The 16,426-nt window shown below is 43.6% G+C and overlaps 1 protein-coding gene across 9 annotated transcripts in view; it reads left to right on the forward strand.

Annotated features, from left to right (window-relative positions):
* The window catches only part of Celf1 (CUGBP Elav-like family member 1), an 89,724-nt gene extending 74,672 nt beyond the window's left edge, over positions 1–15,052 (forward strand). For 7 of the 9 annotated variants that reach the window (XM_071616183.1, XM_027936591.2, XM_071616181.1 and 4 more), the window contains 3 exons: positions 1,618–1,761; positions 2,605–2,771; positions 2,860–9,110. In XM_071616183.1, the coding sequence (XP_071472284.1) occupies positions 1,618–1,761; positions 2,605–2,732 (272 nt within the window). In that variant the 3' untranslated portion in view covers positions 2,733–2,771; positions 2,860–9,110. Of the gene's footprint in view, positions 1–1,617; positions 1,762–2,604; positions 2,772–2,859; positions 9,111–14,961 lie in introns of those variants that run through there. The other 2 variants (XM_071616176.1, XM_071616177.1) reach the window with 2 other exon arrangements.
* Positions 15,053–16,426: the final 1,374 nt, after the last annotated feature.

Below are 16,426 nucleotides of genomic sequence, written 5' to 3' on the forward strand. Positions count from 1 at the left end.
CTTTGACATAATGGAAGTAAATTTGATTTCAATGAAATTAAATTTAGAAGCTTTCCAGGCAGAGGCCTGATGGTGATTTGTAGAACTAGAAAGTTCTGCTGTCTCTTTAGTGCCTGGATTTGGCAGGGTTTTTTATAATCACAAGCCAGCAAAGTTTAAGCGCTAAAGTAGGAAAGATAAAAGTATCATCTCGCTGTAGCCCCAAGGAGTTGTGCTGTAATCCCTCCTCATCACCTCCTCTGAATTAGATACTTCTCTGCCCTGGAGATGTGGCAGTAGGGAAATACTCTGAAATTAGAACCAGTATTTTAGTGGAAATTACAGAGATAAACAATAAAAAAGTTGAAAGCATGAAATGTTTTAGATGGCTCTATGAAGAGTGACCAATAGAAAAAGGGATAGTGAGTGCCAGAAGCATTGCATGTTATAACGAATAGCCAAAGAAAGTCACTAAATTGACATTTAAATAGAGATCTGAAGGAAGTAACCCAAAGGAGTATTTAGAGAAAGAATAATGGGGAGAGGGGAAACTGCAAGTGCAAAGGCCCTGAGGCAGTCACATTCCACCTTATTCTATCACAACAGTGAGGAGGCCAGGATCAATGCAATTCTGATAAAATCTGTTTGGTTAGAAAGTCACTGAGTGTAAGTGGTTGGATAAAGAAAGCATGTTCTATTTTTTAGCTCAATGTTAATCAGGCATATTTTTTAAAAATTCGTTTTACTGGGCTGGAGATGTGGCTCAAGCAGTAGCGCACTCGCCTGGCATGCGTGGGGCGCTGGGTTCGATTCTCAGCACCACATAAAAATAAAATAAAGATGTTGTGCCCACTGAAAACTGAAAAATAAATATTAAAAAAATTCTCTCTCTCTCTCTTCTCTGAAAAAAAAAAAATTCATTTTACTGCTGAGTACAGTGGCAAGCTCCTGTAATCTCAGCTACTCAGAAAGCTGAAGCCGAAGGTTCACAAGTTCAAGGCCAGTCTTGGCAACTTAACAAAACTGTCTCAAAAAATAGAATGGGCTGGGGCCGTTGCTCAGTGGTAAAGCACCTCTGGATTCACTCTCTAGTACAGAAAGTTTATTTTTACATAGGCACAATTTATACATGGCTAAGTTTACCCATATTGGTATATAGATCTGTGAACTTTGACAAATACATATAGACATACAGCCACCACCATCACAAATGTAAGCCAGTTCCATCATCCTTCACGCAGTTTTGTAGTCATTGGCTGCTCCCACTCTTTATTCTGACAACTACTAGTGTGCTTGCCCTCTCTATAGTTTGTAGACATAGTTTTGCACCTTGTTTCGATTATAAGTTTTCTGCCTCCTTATCTTGTTTCCTCTGTGGCCTCAGTCTCTATTTTGCTGCTCCACAAAGTTCTTCTCTCTAGGAGAAGGAGCATAGCTAACCATGGGGGAAAAAAACTAATCCAGTGATTGCCCTTTGCTTCCCTGCCTTACGTTTGGAGAATTTGTTTAGCTCCCTCAAAGAATCTCTGTTTTTTGGGATAATTGTTTTGACATAGGTTAAAGGAATGAAAGAACATTGATGCAGAGTGATGAGCATGCTTGACACTGACACTTTTCTAATCATTGGGTATTTTGAAGGTCCAGAGGGAGCCAATCTGTTCATTTACCACCTGCCCCAGGAGTTTGGAGATCAGGATCTACTGCAGATGTTTATGCCCTTTGGGAATGTCGTGTCTGCCAAGGTTTTTATAGACAAGCAGACAAATCTGAGCAAATGTTTTGGTATGTTACTTCCCTTCTGGTGTTAGGGTGGGATTAAGTTTTTCACCACTGAGAAAGACAAGGGGAAAAGCTGGATTTGAGTTTGGGCTCGTGTTTAAGTTAGTCTTGGGCAGATCACCTGACCACTTTTTGAACTTGAGTTTTCCCATATCTGTTAGGAGGTAATGATTTCTGCCCATAGTACTGCTCCAAAAGGAAAATTAATTTATGAAAAATGGCTTGCAGAAGATCTTAAAGTACTATATAAATATCAGATGGTACTATTATTCAGAATCTAACTTATGGGCCAGATGTGGTCATGCTCATCTGTCATCCCAGGAACTTGGGAGGCAGAGTCAGGAGGATCTTTAGTTCAAGGCCATCCCCAGCAACTTTCTCAATAAAATTTATCAAGGGCTGGGGATGTAGCTCAGTGGCAAAGTGTTCCTGGGTTCAATCCTCAATAGCAATAAAATTAAAAAATATTAAGAGCCAGGCATGGTGGCACACATCTGTAATCCCAGCAGCTTGGGAGGTCAAGGCAAGAGGATTGTGACTTCAAAGCCATCATTAGCAACTTAGTGAGACCCCAAGCAACTTAGGGAGACTCTATTTCAAAATAAAATATTAAAAAAGGGCTATGGATATGGCTCAGTGGATAAACACCCTTGGGTTCAATCCCCTGTACCACCAAAAAATAAAGAAACCTAATTTATTTCATGTAATATTGTTTTCAGAGTGTATGTCCCTGCTGAGAAAAATTGGGACTTGAGACTTAAGCACATAAAACATCTCTTGCATAAGGAAGACTGAGACTCCTTGCCTCATCGTGTCACTCACTTAGATTTCTGCTTGGACACACAGGTTTTGTAAGTTACGACAATCCTGTCTCGGCTCAAGCTGCCATCCAGTCCATGAACGGCTTTCAAATTGGCATGAAGAGGCTTAAAGTGCAGCTCAAACGTTCGAAGAATGACAGCAAGCCCTACTGAGCGTGCTCCCCTCTGAGACTGGAGTGAGAGGGTCTTCTGGTAAGTGGGGGAGGAGCACCCTTAATGATTCGAAGCCCTAAGGCTGTGTGTTGACAGCCCTGGACCCTGATCCCTGCCACTCTCGCAGGCACAGCTTGCCCTGAAGACTCGGCTACTGCCTTCTGTGGGAGTTTCGCTTCGTACAGAGGACAAGTTTGTGCTTTGGTTTCCAGTGTTTTACTTTGGAGTTTAGGTGCCATATCCTGAGTTTCTTTTTTCTTCCCCCTCCTTTATTTAAAGTTTGCCGTGTTTGTAACCAGTGTGTGTTGAGAAGGACCAACACCAAACCAGCCTGGGGGAAAGGGAATGGGGAAATGTTTTTAAAAGATAATGATCAGAATTTTCCCCAAACCACCCCAACAGAAGACTAAAAGTAAAACAAAAAGTTGACCCTCAGAATCTCCCCAAGTGCAAGGGTGAGTGAAATGAAAACTGACATCCAAGAGTTGCAGGGGTGGAGTGGTGGGTTGGCTTTGGAGGAGAGGGGGTGATTTGACACCTAATGCTTTGGCAGCTGGAGTCAGAAACACTTCCACAGCTGCCTTCTGTACAAATATTTTTTGCCACGTTTTGTTCAGATTCTTGTCCTGGATTTCTGCCTCCTTTTTTTCTAAAAGGTGTCACCGATTCTCTGGAAATAAAGCACCTCTTAAATTAGCCTAACATGCAAAAAGCAGGGAGACATCACTCATTGCTGTTCTTCCCTGACCACCACTGCTGTTGGATTGCCCTACCTAGCTGGTGGCCATTTGGGATTAGCAGCCAAAGAGGTCATTTTTATTTTATTCCAACCTCAAATTAGACAGGGGCCCATTTCCAATAGCTTTCTTGAAAGAAGGCCTCTGTAGAAGACATTGCTTGGTTTTCTTCTTCTAGTTCACCACAGCAAGGAACATCACCCCCATCCCAAGCCACAATTTTCTCATGAGGGCAAATCCAAAAAAGTCTTGCAGCATCTTGCTGAAGGGGGCACCTCTCCTGGGCAGAGTGATCAAAAGCCATCTAGTTGGAGGAGGGGGAGCCTGCTTCTTAATATACCTGAATCAGAAAGTCCCTTCAGATCAGGATGTCGCATTTGCCAGTGGCCAGAACTTAATACTTAAGAACATGAAGAGGTCCATGCTTGCCTCTTTGAATGAGGTGTCCCAAAGGTAGTATTCCCACAGAGGTCTGGCAGGCCCCTCTTCTAACCACTCCAGCCCTATCTTCTGCCCTTGGGGACAGAGGAGACAACAGGATGTTTACAGCCTCCATATGGATTTAGTGTTCATTTACCTCAGTATTACTGTGTTCATTTTGTCCTCATGCTTACAGTTAGCTCCCTGCTGCCTCCCACAGGTCTCAACTCCAGCTCTTGCCTATGACCCACACAGCCTCTGGGCTCTGCCTCTGCTCTATGAAATGCTGTGGGGGTGGAAAGCCAGGAAGGACATGCTGTTGGGAATGTGCACCTGGGCAGAGGTAGCCCCATTAGGGTATGACTATCAGCCACAACCCAGGGACTGGGTCCCTGAGTCCCTGGAAGCTTACACCTCACAAATAAGAGTCCTGACCCCTAGAAGCAGAGATCAGAGTAATGTGGTTGGTTTGCTATTAAGTTGGATGGGGGCTCTCACATTGTCATGCTGTCCCTGTGGGTAACAGAGATTGACTGTCTTGCTATTGTACAGTTAGTTCGTGCTGTTGGATTATCCCATTGAAACTGGGACGGCTGTTCCCTTCTCATAGTGATAACTTGGGTCTGTTGTCCTCTTAAGAAACGAGAAACATACACTTCTTAAGCTGAACCACGTAAACTTGAATTCTGCGCACTGGGAGAAATGTGTCCTGAGTTTCAAAGGATAAAACTGTTCTAAAGGCTTCCAGGGTCATGATGGGATTTTTTTAAATAAATGCAAAAAAAAAATAAAAAGAAAAAAGAAAAAAGAAAAAAAAAAGAAAAAATGCTAGGTTGGGGAGGCGCTGTTCTGAAACCCAACCGGCTGGAACCAAGAATGTCGTTTCTATTTTTATAGAAGTTTTATACAGCTCCGGGGTGGAGAATATTTATTACCTAAATTATATCTCTGGAAAAGGCCAGGATTTTGTAGAATCCAGAATGTGATTGTTGTACACACAGGGTGCTGTGTATGATTGAAACTACTGACTTTCTGTGGCCGATTGCAGCCCAGCTAACCTGCCCGAGGGGAAGGTGTTAATGCTGTGAATTGGCAGAGGAGAGAGCTGTGCTCCACAGGGTGCTGCCGGTGCTGTGCTCCCTGACCTTCTGTTCTGTCTTCCTTCTTGGCCAGAACTCCACTCCCTTCCCCCTTCTCCCTTTTTCCATATCACTGCCCCTCCCCCATTTCATCATTTGTCCATGGATTTGTTCTGGGCTCTGGGACCTTATGAAACGACTTTGCTAATGACATGAGGCAAAGGTGCAATCCACTGCCTTTGATACAGACCCTGAGGCTTCATACCTGATTTTGGTTCTCTTTTTGTAAGAGGAGCACATGCCCCAGCAGGGTCCTGGGCTGCTAAGGCAGCCAGCTGGTGAGATCATGCACTTCTGTTCTCTCCTCCCTCTGCCCAGTGCGTTTGCACCGCAGCAGCACTGCCCTTGAGTACAGTTCTTTCCCCAGGCCAAAGATGGTTTTGTGAAGAAGCTGCTCCCCTACAAGTCTCATGGTGTGAAAGGGCTCGGCTCAGCTCAGCTCGGAGAGTGGAGACTCGCAGTCAAGTCTTAAGCAATCCTTTTCTGTTGTGTGGAGGTTTCACTTACAATGTGTTTTTTGTTTTGTTTTTTTGTTTTGCTGTCGTTTTGTTTCATACTTGGGTTACATCATGAAATTGATTTGCCTTGAATGCAGCCAGACCACTGTCTCTCCTGGGTTCCATTTGAGTGGCCAGGACCTGTGTGGAAGCTAAGGGCTTGGATTTCTGGGAACAAAGGGCGGTCCCCATAGGTTTCGAGCAGAAATCCTGTCCCTCTACCATAAAGAAATCTTCCCCACCCCAGCCAGTGTCTTCTGCTGTCCCCTGCCCCACTGAGTTTTGGCCCGGGAATGGGAGAAAGGCTGAGAGGCCCTGTTCCCCAAGAGACGTTCTCTTATATGTTGAGTGCTTCGTGGGAAATCCAAGCCTTAGGTTCCCTTCTGTCTCTGGCAATTGGATGTTTTCTTGGTGTTCTCCATGTCCTTTTTGACTTTTCCCTGTGTCCATTGTTAGCATGTGCAAAAGTTCCCTGTCATTACCCACCCCCTGCCCCGTCCCGCCTCCTCATTTCAGGGCTGTACACACAGTGAGTGTCCTGTTCTCTCTCTCTGTTTGGATGTATTGCTCTGTGTAACTCAGTGGGTCTCCCTCTTTCTGGTTTGTTTTTTTTTCTAGATTCCTGCCGTTTGTTCATCGTTGTGCCTAAAGCATGTCGATGTGGCGTCAAGTACATCGTCCAAATCCCTGTCTCTTCAGCTTCTCTGATGCTTGAACTCTCACCTTTGACCTTGTGTTGACCTTTGATGCTGACGTGTATTTTTATTATGTTTGTTTCTTTCTTTGTTTTTTTCTTTTTTCTTTCCTTTTTTTTTTTTCCCTTTTGTGCTGCCAAAATTGGTTTTGCTAGAACGACTGCTGAAGGGGAAATATTTAAACTTGCATTTGAATATAAAAAAATCTATTTTTCTAGAACTTCATAAGATAACCACTTGATTTTGTGATTCCAATTCTTTGTAATTGTCTTCAGAGCAGCCCTACTAGCACATACCGCGTGGTGTTTGTATTTCTGTGAACACACAGCCAGTCCGTTTCTAGGCTTTGTTTCTCTGTGTGCTTAGTTTTAAAGACAACTTTGAAGTAAACAATGAAATAAACGATGTCACTAAAACCTTTGAGGCTCCTGAGCACATTTTGCTGACATAGTTTGTGGGGCTTGAGGAGACGCATGTGTTGCTTTTATTTTTGTTTTTCTGAGTTCTCAACTGCAGCAAACACCTGAACCCCCCCCCCCACCCCTTCCTTTATGACTGCAGTTTGGGCCCCAGCCAGCCCTTTTTCTTTTTCTTTTTTCTTTTTTCTTTTTCTTCTTTTGTGGTTGTTCCCTGGAGCTACCCTGCAGGGAGCTTTGGCTCCCTCTTGCCCCTTCCCTCAGCCCCACAGGGCTCTCCTCCATACTTGTTCCTACAGTCTCCACAGCAAAATGTGATGCTTTTTGTTTTGTTTTGTTTTGTTTTTGTATTGTTTTTTGTTTTGAAATTTTTTCTTTCCTACTAAGATTATGCCCAGACAAAAACAAGTTTTGCATGTGTCCTGCTGTTTCTTCACACCTTCGTATATATCACCTTCACCTCTCTGTTTTCTATAGTTTGTGCAAAAACTGACCGATTTAAAAGGGTTTCAAAGAAGCTGTTTTAAATTGTTGTGGGGTTGATTATTATTATTTTTTTTAAGATTGTACTGTTTTATTTTGAAGTGGCAACTTTCTCCTCTATTGCCCTTAGAGTGTTTGCCTGTGCACTTAGACTGTCACCTCATGCGGCCTCCAGGTCTCAGCAGGGCTCCCAGGAGGCTGGCTGCTCTGCTCAGGAGTGGGAAGACCCAAGAAGCAGAGCTGGAACCCGAAGGTGGCTATGGGTGGACAGGAGGCTTAGCACAGTAGGGCTAGCACCCAGCAGAGGGAGGGTGCTCCTAACCACCAGAGGATGCCGTCTGCACACTAAGCGGCTATACATCTGCTGCGCTTTTCCTAGGTGACAAGCACAATACTACAGTCTTCACACTGTTTACAGCCCTGGGCACAAACCACCCCACACTGGCTCTTCACCACAGCTCTGCTCTTGCTTAGCTAGTGGGGTGGGGATAAGGGCGGGGATTTGTTTTTTAAATTGGGTGAAGAGCCAAATAGCTACTGTCCCTGGGTGCCAGGCCAGCTAGTTCTTTGGTTCCCTAAGGGGAACTTTCCCTCTTCTCTTGTGGCACCATCCAGCCTCAGGGTCTTGAGGACTTGAGGAAGAATGTGAATGGAGGGGGAGAGGCCAGAGGAGATGAGAGGGCAGGGGTGGATCTGTGGAGGGGAGAGGTAGCAGGGAATGAGTTTATAGCAGATCCCACCCAGACCTACATGCTGGTGGGAGGAGGAGCTGGGAAGCAGAATTGTCCAGGGAAGGGTGGCAAGGTACAGCAAGGGACCTGGGGGTGGGTGGGTTAGAAGCACTGTTTAGCATCGTTCACACTGGGGTTGAGGGAGGAAGGGATCCTGTCAGAATTTCTGCTCTGAGACCCAGCAGGTTGCCCAGTATTATGCTTGAGGCCACTCTTACTAGGAGGAAAGGGCAGCCAAGTGGAGGCCCAGTGTATGGTAGGCTGCTTAATTTCCTGGAAGGGGTGATTGGATGGAAAAGGCCAGAAGCCCCAGCCTGAGAGACTGCTGTGCACCCCACAGTCTGACTGCACAGAGCCGCCTCTGTTGGCAGGAGGCACTGAGGCTCCCCTTCCTGTGTATTGAGAAGCCTTGTTTGCCAATATATTTTGCTTTCAATTCCAAGAGGAGCTCTGGGAAAACCTGTGGATAAAACCAAATGCCAAACGTTGGACGTTGTTTCCTTTTCCTTTTCTCTCTCTGATTGTTTTAATTGTTCTGTGGTGGTTTTAATGGATTTGAGACCCTGGAGCGGCAGCTGCCTTTCTGATTTCCAGCTGCTTTTTGTGAATAATTTAAAAAGAAAAAAAAAAAAGAAACTTTACATTTTGGAGACAAACCTGTGTGAGTTTTTTATTGGTACAAACGTTGTATTTAACACTAGGGGTTTTGTACAGTTTTTTGCCTTTTCTACTAGAAAACAATGTAAAGTGATTTCACAATGTGAAGAGAAAAAAAATTGCCACTATGACCAAACGCACAGTCTGTTCTGCAGCAACAACGGGATTCAATCAACTCAAAGTCGTGATTCAGCCGTAGAAATGCTTTTCCTTGACCTTGTTTGAGCTTTCCTTTCTTTCCTGTTTGATTTGCAAAAGAAAATGTCTTTTTTGTGTGAACTTGTGTTGTACTCTGTAGAAAATTATGGATTTTACTTTAATGGTTTAAATAAAGGCAAGAAGAGCCCTTATTGCTTTTCTTACCTAATCACAGAGTTTGTGTAGTGGATTAAAAAAGAAAAAAAATTGTTACAAGTTTGGAGCAAGGGAGTATGTGTTTAAAAGGACTCTCCTTCCTTTTTTTGTGTGTTTTTCCTTTTGTCCCAATGGGGAACCTAAATCTGTTTTAATTGCACAGACACACGGACAAAAAGTCATTTTGTATCTGCCAAGTGTGGTACCTTCCTTTGTTTATTTGCTATTAAACTGTTTGAGAAGAACTGATGCTGTCTTCAAGAGTTTTTGATTGCTGGGGATGGATGGGGATCCCTAGAGGGCTGGGGTTGGTGGTGTTCCTTACACAAAGCAGACAGATGGTTTTATCTTGATGGTGTGCAGCTGAACCCACCAAAGGTCCCGAAGGAAACCGTAATTTATCCTAAGAACACTGCCTGCTTGGTATTCTTTTGTGTTCTGCAGGATCGCTGCTGATATAGAAACATCTTAAAACTTTTGGGCAGCCTTAATTCTCTTGTGCGTCTCCCATTCTCAATAGTGGCTCCCTATCACAGAACTGGTCTACACCCACTATTGCTGAAGTCCCTCTTTTGGTGCTTCATAGTCCCTGAGAGTCAGTAGTGGCCAGCACAAATCCCATACCTTGGCTGCCTGGGCCTTCCTCTCTAGACCTTTGAGGCACTGGCCCAAAGCAGTTACTCTTCTTTTATTCCTTCAGTTTATAACTTGGTGATTCCAGATCTCTCCCCAATTAAGGTCCTACACCTGGGGCTCCCCTTAGACCTCTGAGAACTCAGGTTCAGTTCTCAGGAGTCTCAGGCCTTCTAGCTAAGAATAAGCCTTCTCTTCCTTGTCCAGTCCTTTATTGCCACTGCTCTCCTCATGGAGACCTCTGGGTGGGCCAGGCCTTACCCTGTCCTCGCTGTCCTTCCGAGTGGGGTGAGTCTTGGAGTAGCATTTCTCAGTGGGGGTGCATCACGCACTAGCTGTGATGTGTTCTGTGAAGTAAGGGTTCTGACCACAGATTTGGGGGATATTGATATTCTCTTGCCTTCTAGCACCTAGTGGCATATTCAGGACTCTGAGACATCAGACACTAAAGGAACCTCTTAGGTTTGATTTAATCCATTATCTCCCAGACTGAACCCTGTTTAATATTGTCCACTTGCTCCCCTCAAAAATTTGGTGGTTGTGGACGTTAAAAGATCTTGTCAACTGAACTGGGAATGTAGCTCAGTGGTAGAACACTTACCTGGCATACATGTGTCCCTGGGTTTGAGTCCCAATGCTACACACACATACACACACCAAAAAAAAAAAAAAAAAAAAAAGATTTTTGTCAACCAAACTTTCTTTTTAGTTGCTGTTTTATTCATGTCACCATTTTTGTTTTGTGTAGATTTTATTGCAATGCTAGAGATCAAACCTATGGCCTCATGAATGCTAGGCCTTTGCCACTGAGCTTACATCCCATCCTCATATCTCCATTTATGTTTATTAAAAATGTTTAAAACTTTGTATTAGCATGCAATACATTTATCTTAGCTAATGTCCATTGATTGTCTACTACAGTCTTGTGCTCTGTGAAAGTGGGGATTGAACTCATGGATGGTCTACCACTGAACTACATCCCAAGTGGTTTTTTGTTTTGTTTTGTTTTAAATCTTGAGAGAGGGTCTCACTAAATTGCTGAGGCTGACTTCAAACTGGCGATCCTCTTGCCTCTGCCTCCTCAGTTGCTGGGATTACAGGCATACACCACTACACCCAGTCCTTCCAGTTTTTATACCATTCCCCATTCCTGGGAGATGGCTATTGTTCCCCTCCCTATTTTATGGATGAGCCAGCAGGTTAGAAGTTAGGTGGCCTGCTACAGAGTGCTATATTTGAATCCTGAGTCGATTCTCTTAACCACTATTGGTTACAAATTACTTATTGTTTTTGGTAACCTGCATCTTCTCATAGGTGATTGCACTCTTTAGCTGGGGATTGAACTCATGGCTTTGTACATACAAGGTAAGCACTCTACCAACTGAGCTATATCCCCAGCCCTATTGCACTCTTAAGCAAAAAAGGATTTAGGGGGTCCTGTGACTCCCCCAGGTGGTGACTCTTTGTCTTTGCCTCCTTCCTGAGGCCGTTTTTGGTGTTGGAGCAGCTCGCTGTCATAACACTCCTACAAAAGTGCTGCCACCTGTACAGAGTGGGGGCTCCTCAAAGGCACCCCACTCCATACTCTCAGTTCTTTACTAGATCTGGTACTGACTCAGCTGTTGTTTACCTAATGTTTATTTTTTATTATTAATTTAGGGGCATTAAATTCATTTACAATATTTGTGTCTCTATTACCACTTAGATTTTAAATCACCTTTTCAACTTCATTCTAACCACTAATAATTTGTAAAATCAAATTTGATATCCTAATTATTATATTTCGGACATACATAAAATTACAGAACTATTAACATGAAATGTCCATTGAATGCCTTTTCAGTGTTCTATATTTCATACTTTGAGAAAGTGGGGTGACGGGGGGTCAGGGCCTTCCTCCATGGACTCCTCCTAGGCCTGATTCTTCTGCACAAGAGAAGTCCTCTCCTGCCTAGCTAGATTTTACGTTCTGTGACTCAAGAGGAAAGTGGTAGAACTTCTCTTTTAGTCTTTGTCTTGGGATTCCTGTGTCCCTGAGATAGAACTTTATGTGAAAATAGAATATTATGTACTACTTGAGCATCTTTCAGTTAACATCAGACTTAAAAGCTGTTGTTTCTCTTAATAATAATTTATCTGGGACTGGGGATATAGTGTGGTAGAACACATGTCTAGCATGCACGAAGCCTGGGGGTCAATCCCCAGCACCACAAAAAAGAAAACCCCCATAAAAGAATATGCATGGGGTACAGTAGTGCACAGTGCACACCTGTATTCCCAGCAGCTCAGGAGTCTGAGACAGGAGGAATAGTAAGAGGACCCCAAGTTCAAGACCAGTCTCTACAACTTAGCAAGACCCTATCAAAAAAAAAAAAAAAAAAACCTGGGGATGTAGCTCAATGATAGGGGTATCCCTGGGTTCAATCCTCAGTACTGAGGGTGGAAAAAGAGGAGGAAGAGAAAGAAAGAGTATGCCAAAAGTAGTTCTTTGAGCTTTATGTATTTATTTATTTGCAGAACTGGGGATTGAACCCAGGAGCACTACTTTACCATTGAGCTACTTCTCCAGTCTTTTTTTTTTTTTTTTTTTTTTGGAGATGGTCTTGCTAAGTTGCTTGGGCTGACCACAACAAATATGATTCTCCTGCCTCAGGCTCCCCTGAGTAGCTGGGGTTATACTTGTGCACTGCACGTAGTCATATCTGGCAACTTCTGGCAGGGGGATCGTGTACTAGGGATTGAACGCAGGGGTACTTAACCACTGAGCCACATCCCCAACCATTTTTATTTACACAGAATCTCTCTAAGTTGCTGAGGCTGGTCTTCAACTTGCAATCCTCTGCCTCAGCCACCTGAGTCACTGGGATCACAGGTGTGCCTCCATGCCCAGCTTAACCTTTTTTAAATTAGACTTTTACATCTTTATAATCATAAAGCTGTACCTTAAACAGTTTGTATTCCTCTTCAAAGCCTTTCTCCTTGCTACAGATGGATCAGCACTTACTTTTTGCCACATTGCTGTTTCCTGTCTGCAGTGACTGTGAGTACACGGCTTTTTATAACTCACATACTGTGTTCACCTGAGCGGCTCAGTCTCTAATGAGGAAAAAGAATGGCTCCGATGGGAAAGGAATTAAAGACCAGGTTGCTTTCACCTCTGGGAACATCAAACTGTAATGTCTGGTGACATTTTCCTCAGGAGAAGTCATAGAGGGCTTTGTCTTGCACCTTCTACCTTCTTCAAGCATTTTCTTCCCTTCATAGGAATCCTCTCCAGCCCCTACCTTCTGGTGTTAATTTAAGGTTCTTGTTTTTCTAAATCAAGAGTCAGTCTTGGGAACGAAAATTGGATATATTCAACTCGGAAAGGCCATCCTGACACTGCTGAAACCTTTCACTATCCCATCCCCACTCTCTGAGAGTCCCACTAACTTGAGGTCACTTGAAATGTGGGGGAAAAAAAGAAAAGCTTTACAAGCCAGGCGTGATGGCACACACCTAAATTCCTAATGACTCAAAGGTAGGAGGATCACAAGTTTGAGGCCAGCCTGGGCAACTTAGCAAGAGACCCTATCTGAAAAAAAAAAGCTTTACTGAGATAATTTACATACCACCTCAGTACACCAATGGATCATCTATGTAAAGCATATTATTCATTGTGATGCAGCTATTGCCACAGCCTAATTTTTAGATTATTTTTGTCACCCTAAAAAGATTCCATATCCCCTTTCCCTGCCCCTGCAATCACTAATCAACCACTGGATCTATTCTGGATGTTTCATGTAAATGCAGTCAGAAGACCTATGGCCTTTGTCTGCCTTTCAGTTTGCCTACCTCTTAAGGCATTTTCTCCTTTCTTCTCCATCCTGAGAACGAATCACACCATGGTCCTTGTACTATCCACCCTTCTGTTCCTAACCCTTCTGAGCTGGTCTCCCTGATCTCATCTCGTTTCTGCAGCCCTTCTCCCACTTCTTGAGCTCCCATGTCTTCCTTATGTGACATGTTATCTGCCTCATCCTGAATCTTGCAGCCCTTGTCCCAGATGATTATCCATTAGCCACTGAAGCTATTTAAGTTCAAATTCAAATTAAAATGTCAGTAGCTCATGTTCACTAGCCACGTTTCAAGTGTTCAAAAGCTGCATTTGACCACGCTATCTTATTGGACAGGGCCAACATAGAACATTTCGATCATTGCAGTGGTTAGGACCATTTAGACAGTTGGCTTCCTTTTAAGAAAACAAAATCACCACTATTTACTGATCTTAGCCCCAGCTCTGGTACTCCCAGCGGCTAGGAGCACCGAAAGGTAGAGGCTGAGGCACAGAGAAGATGCAGCTCCTTCCTAACACATGGATAATAGTAGGAGAGTTGGATTTTTTTTTCTTTTTTTAGTTGATGGATCTTTAATTAATTAATTTATATGTGGTGTTGAGAACCAAACCCTGTGCCTCACAGATACTAGGCAAGCACTCTACTACTGAGCTTCAACCCTAGCCCCGAGAATTGGATTTTAATTCAAGAGGCCAGGCTGACTCCAAAGTCCCTGTACAACATGTTCCTTTGGGGTCTCGTGGTGTGCCCTGGGGTGTCCAACTTAAACTCTACCTTCAGAATGGAGCTTCAAGAAGGCAGAAACCATGTTCCTACTGGCCGGCAGATGAATATTTAGTAAACATTTGAAGAGTGAGTAAATGAACAACACCAGAAGATGATAGGTGCTTTGTCCAAGAGCTTTCTGGTGGCTTTTCTTCTCAACCATATCAGAGTTATATGCAGTTTGATCTTTTAGAAATTGCTATCTTCATAATGACATTTTTGCATCCAGTTTACAGATTCTTAGCTACCAGTCAGTACCTGAATTCATAGACCTGTGGCCTTGAAACAGAAATGATGGCCAAGTCCCTCAAAGGTGCTTTACAGGAATTCTGGAACTACAACTTTGAAGGCTGGCAAGGCACCTCACCAGGGTCTCTACCCTCTAAGGAAATTGGTGCTGGTCCCATCCCCTGTTTTTCAGGGCCTTGCGCAGTTGGTAGTTCCCCTTGGCAATAGGGAAGGTCCCTGAGAGAAGGGAGTCTACTGTGGCTCTTCAGCCCCAGGAGTGCTAACAATAAATTGTGTGGGTGGCACATGCCTGCAATCCCAGTGACTTTGGAGGCCGAGGCAAGAGGGTTGCAAGTTTAAGGCCAGCCTTAGCAACTTAGCAAGGCTCTAAGTAACTTAACAAGACCCTGTCTCAAAAAATTTAAAGGGCTGGGGGTATCAATGATAAATCATCCCTGCATTCAGTATCCAGTAACACACACAAACACAATTCTCCATCTTGTAGCCCACTGATAACTTCAAGCAAAGGGGCCAGGGTGAGGGCAGTGGTTATGCTGTCGGGACTTTTTCTTAAATGTACAAAAATATGTACATACATAATTTTTCTTAATGAGATCATAATACAGAATGTTCTGTAGCTTACTGTTTTCAGGTGCTGTCACGGGCAGCCTTCCAACTGCATATGAAGGTGTCTGTCTACCACTTTGAGAGGCCACGTTGCATTTCATGGCATTGACCACCTCCTGTTGGATTCAGGTTATTTCTGTTTTTTTTTTTTTTTTTTTTCCCACTATTATAAATAACAGCCAGCAGAGAGATTTGGGGTGCAACATCTTGTCTTCAAAGCAAGCTTACACTTTGTCATTTCATTTGGATATCATCTCTTGCCAGAGAGGTAATATCCCCATTTTATAGCTGGGGAAAATAATCTAGGAAGGAGAGACTTTTCCACATATCTCACTAATCTTGGTGGGAAGGTGGCTGGCTGGACCAGTGAAAGGTGACCAATGTAAGATGAAAGGTGGCCTTTCACTTCCGTGTTAGGTTAAGAATAGGGAGTGATGGGGGCTGTGGATGAAAGAGACATTAATTAAGTCTCTTAGGGCCAGACACCAACAACTTGAAGTGTTAAAGTGACGCCCAGGGTTGTGTGAGCTTCTGGTCTTGAACTAAAGCGGGAAATGCACATTATACATGAAATATCTCGGTAAAAAGTGTTGCAAGATCATGACCCCTGCTTCAGGCCTGAATTTAACTGTTTTTGTTTTTTTTTTTTTTGTCCTGATTTATAATTTAATGGGGGTATGGGGGCAGGGATTGGTTTTGTTTTCTGAACTTCTTGCCTCTTATTTATTTATTTGTTTGTTTTATTAATTGGCAGCTCTGGGGATTGAACCCAGAGCCTCTTGCATGCTAGTGAAGTGCTCTACTTACTACTGGGTCACACCCTCATTGTTACCTTCTACCTGAGCAAGGCACGTACATAGTGGCCTTGAATGAGACAAAATTCCTACTTTTGATTCTAAAACAGGAGTCCAAAATATGAGCTTTATGGCTGGTATTTAATGCAGCAGATAATTAAGAGCCCCCCCAAGGCCCCAACTGTTCTGTAGCCCTGTGAAGTTAAATGGCCCAGAAAAGATCATTTTTGTGGCTTTCCACCATACAATTCCCAGTGGCCTTTTGTCCACTGGGCACTGGTGAGCAAGTCTTGACAATTTTCACCTCTTCCCCTATCCATGCTGTTGGCTAGAACCCAGAGCCTCGTGCATGTCAGGCAAGCATTCTACCCTCTGAGCTACATCTCCAGCCCTGCTCACTTCCCTAATACAATTCTGCCCCCAGGCCACAGTTTTGCTTAATGTTCCCAGTGACTTTATTGTGTGTCAGGCAGACATCGCTATAAATTCTCAAAATGTGTCCAGTTCCCCACTTTTCACTTTTCTCCTCCTTCTCCATTTTCCTCTAGGAAACAGTATCCTGGTTAGGAGTGGGACTCCTAAAGCCACATTACTTCGGTTCTAGTACCAGCTGTGTCTCTAGATTGCAGTGTGTTCTTTCACTCTCTGACTTGGGTTGTCTGTAAAGTGAAAGGAATGCTTA

Source organism: Marmota flaviventris, chromosome 9 (genome assembly GCF_047511675.1).
Source record: "Marmota flaviventris isolate mMarFla1 chromosome 9, mMarFla1.hap1, whole genome shotgun sequence".
NCBI lineage: Eukaryota > Metazoa > Chordata > Mammalia > Rodentia > Sciuridae > Marmota > Marmota flaviventris.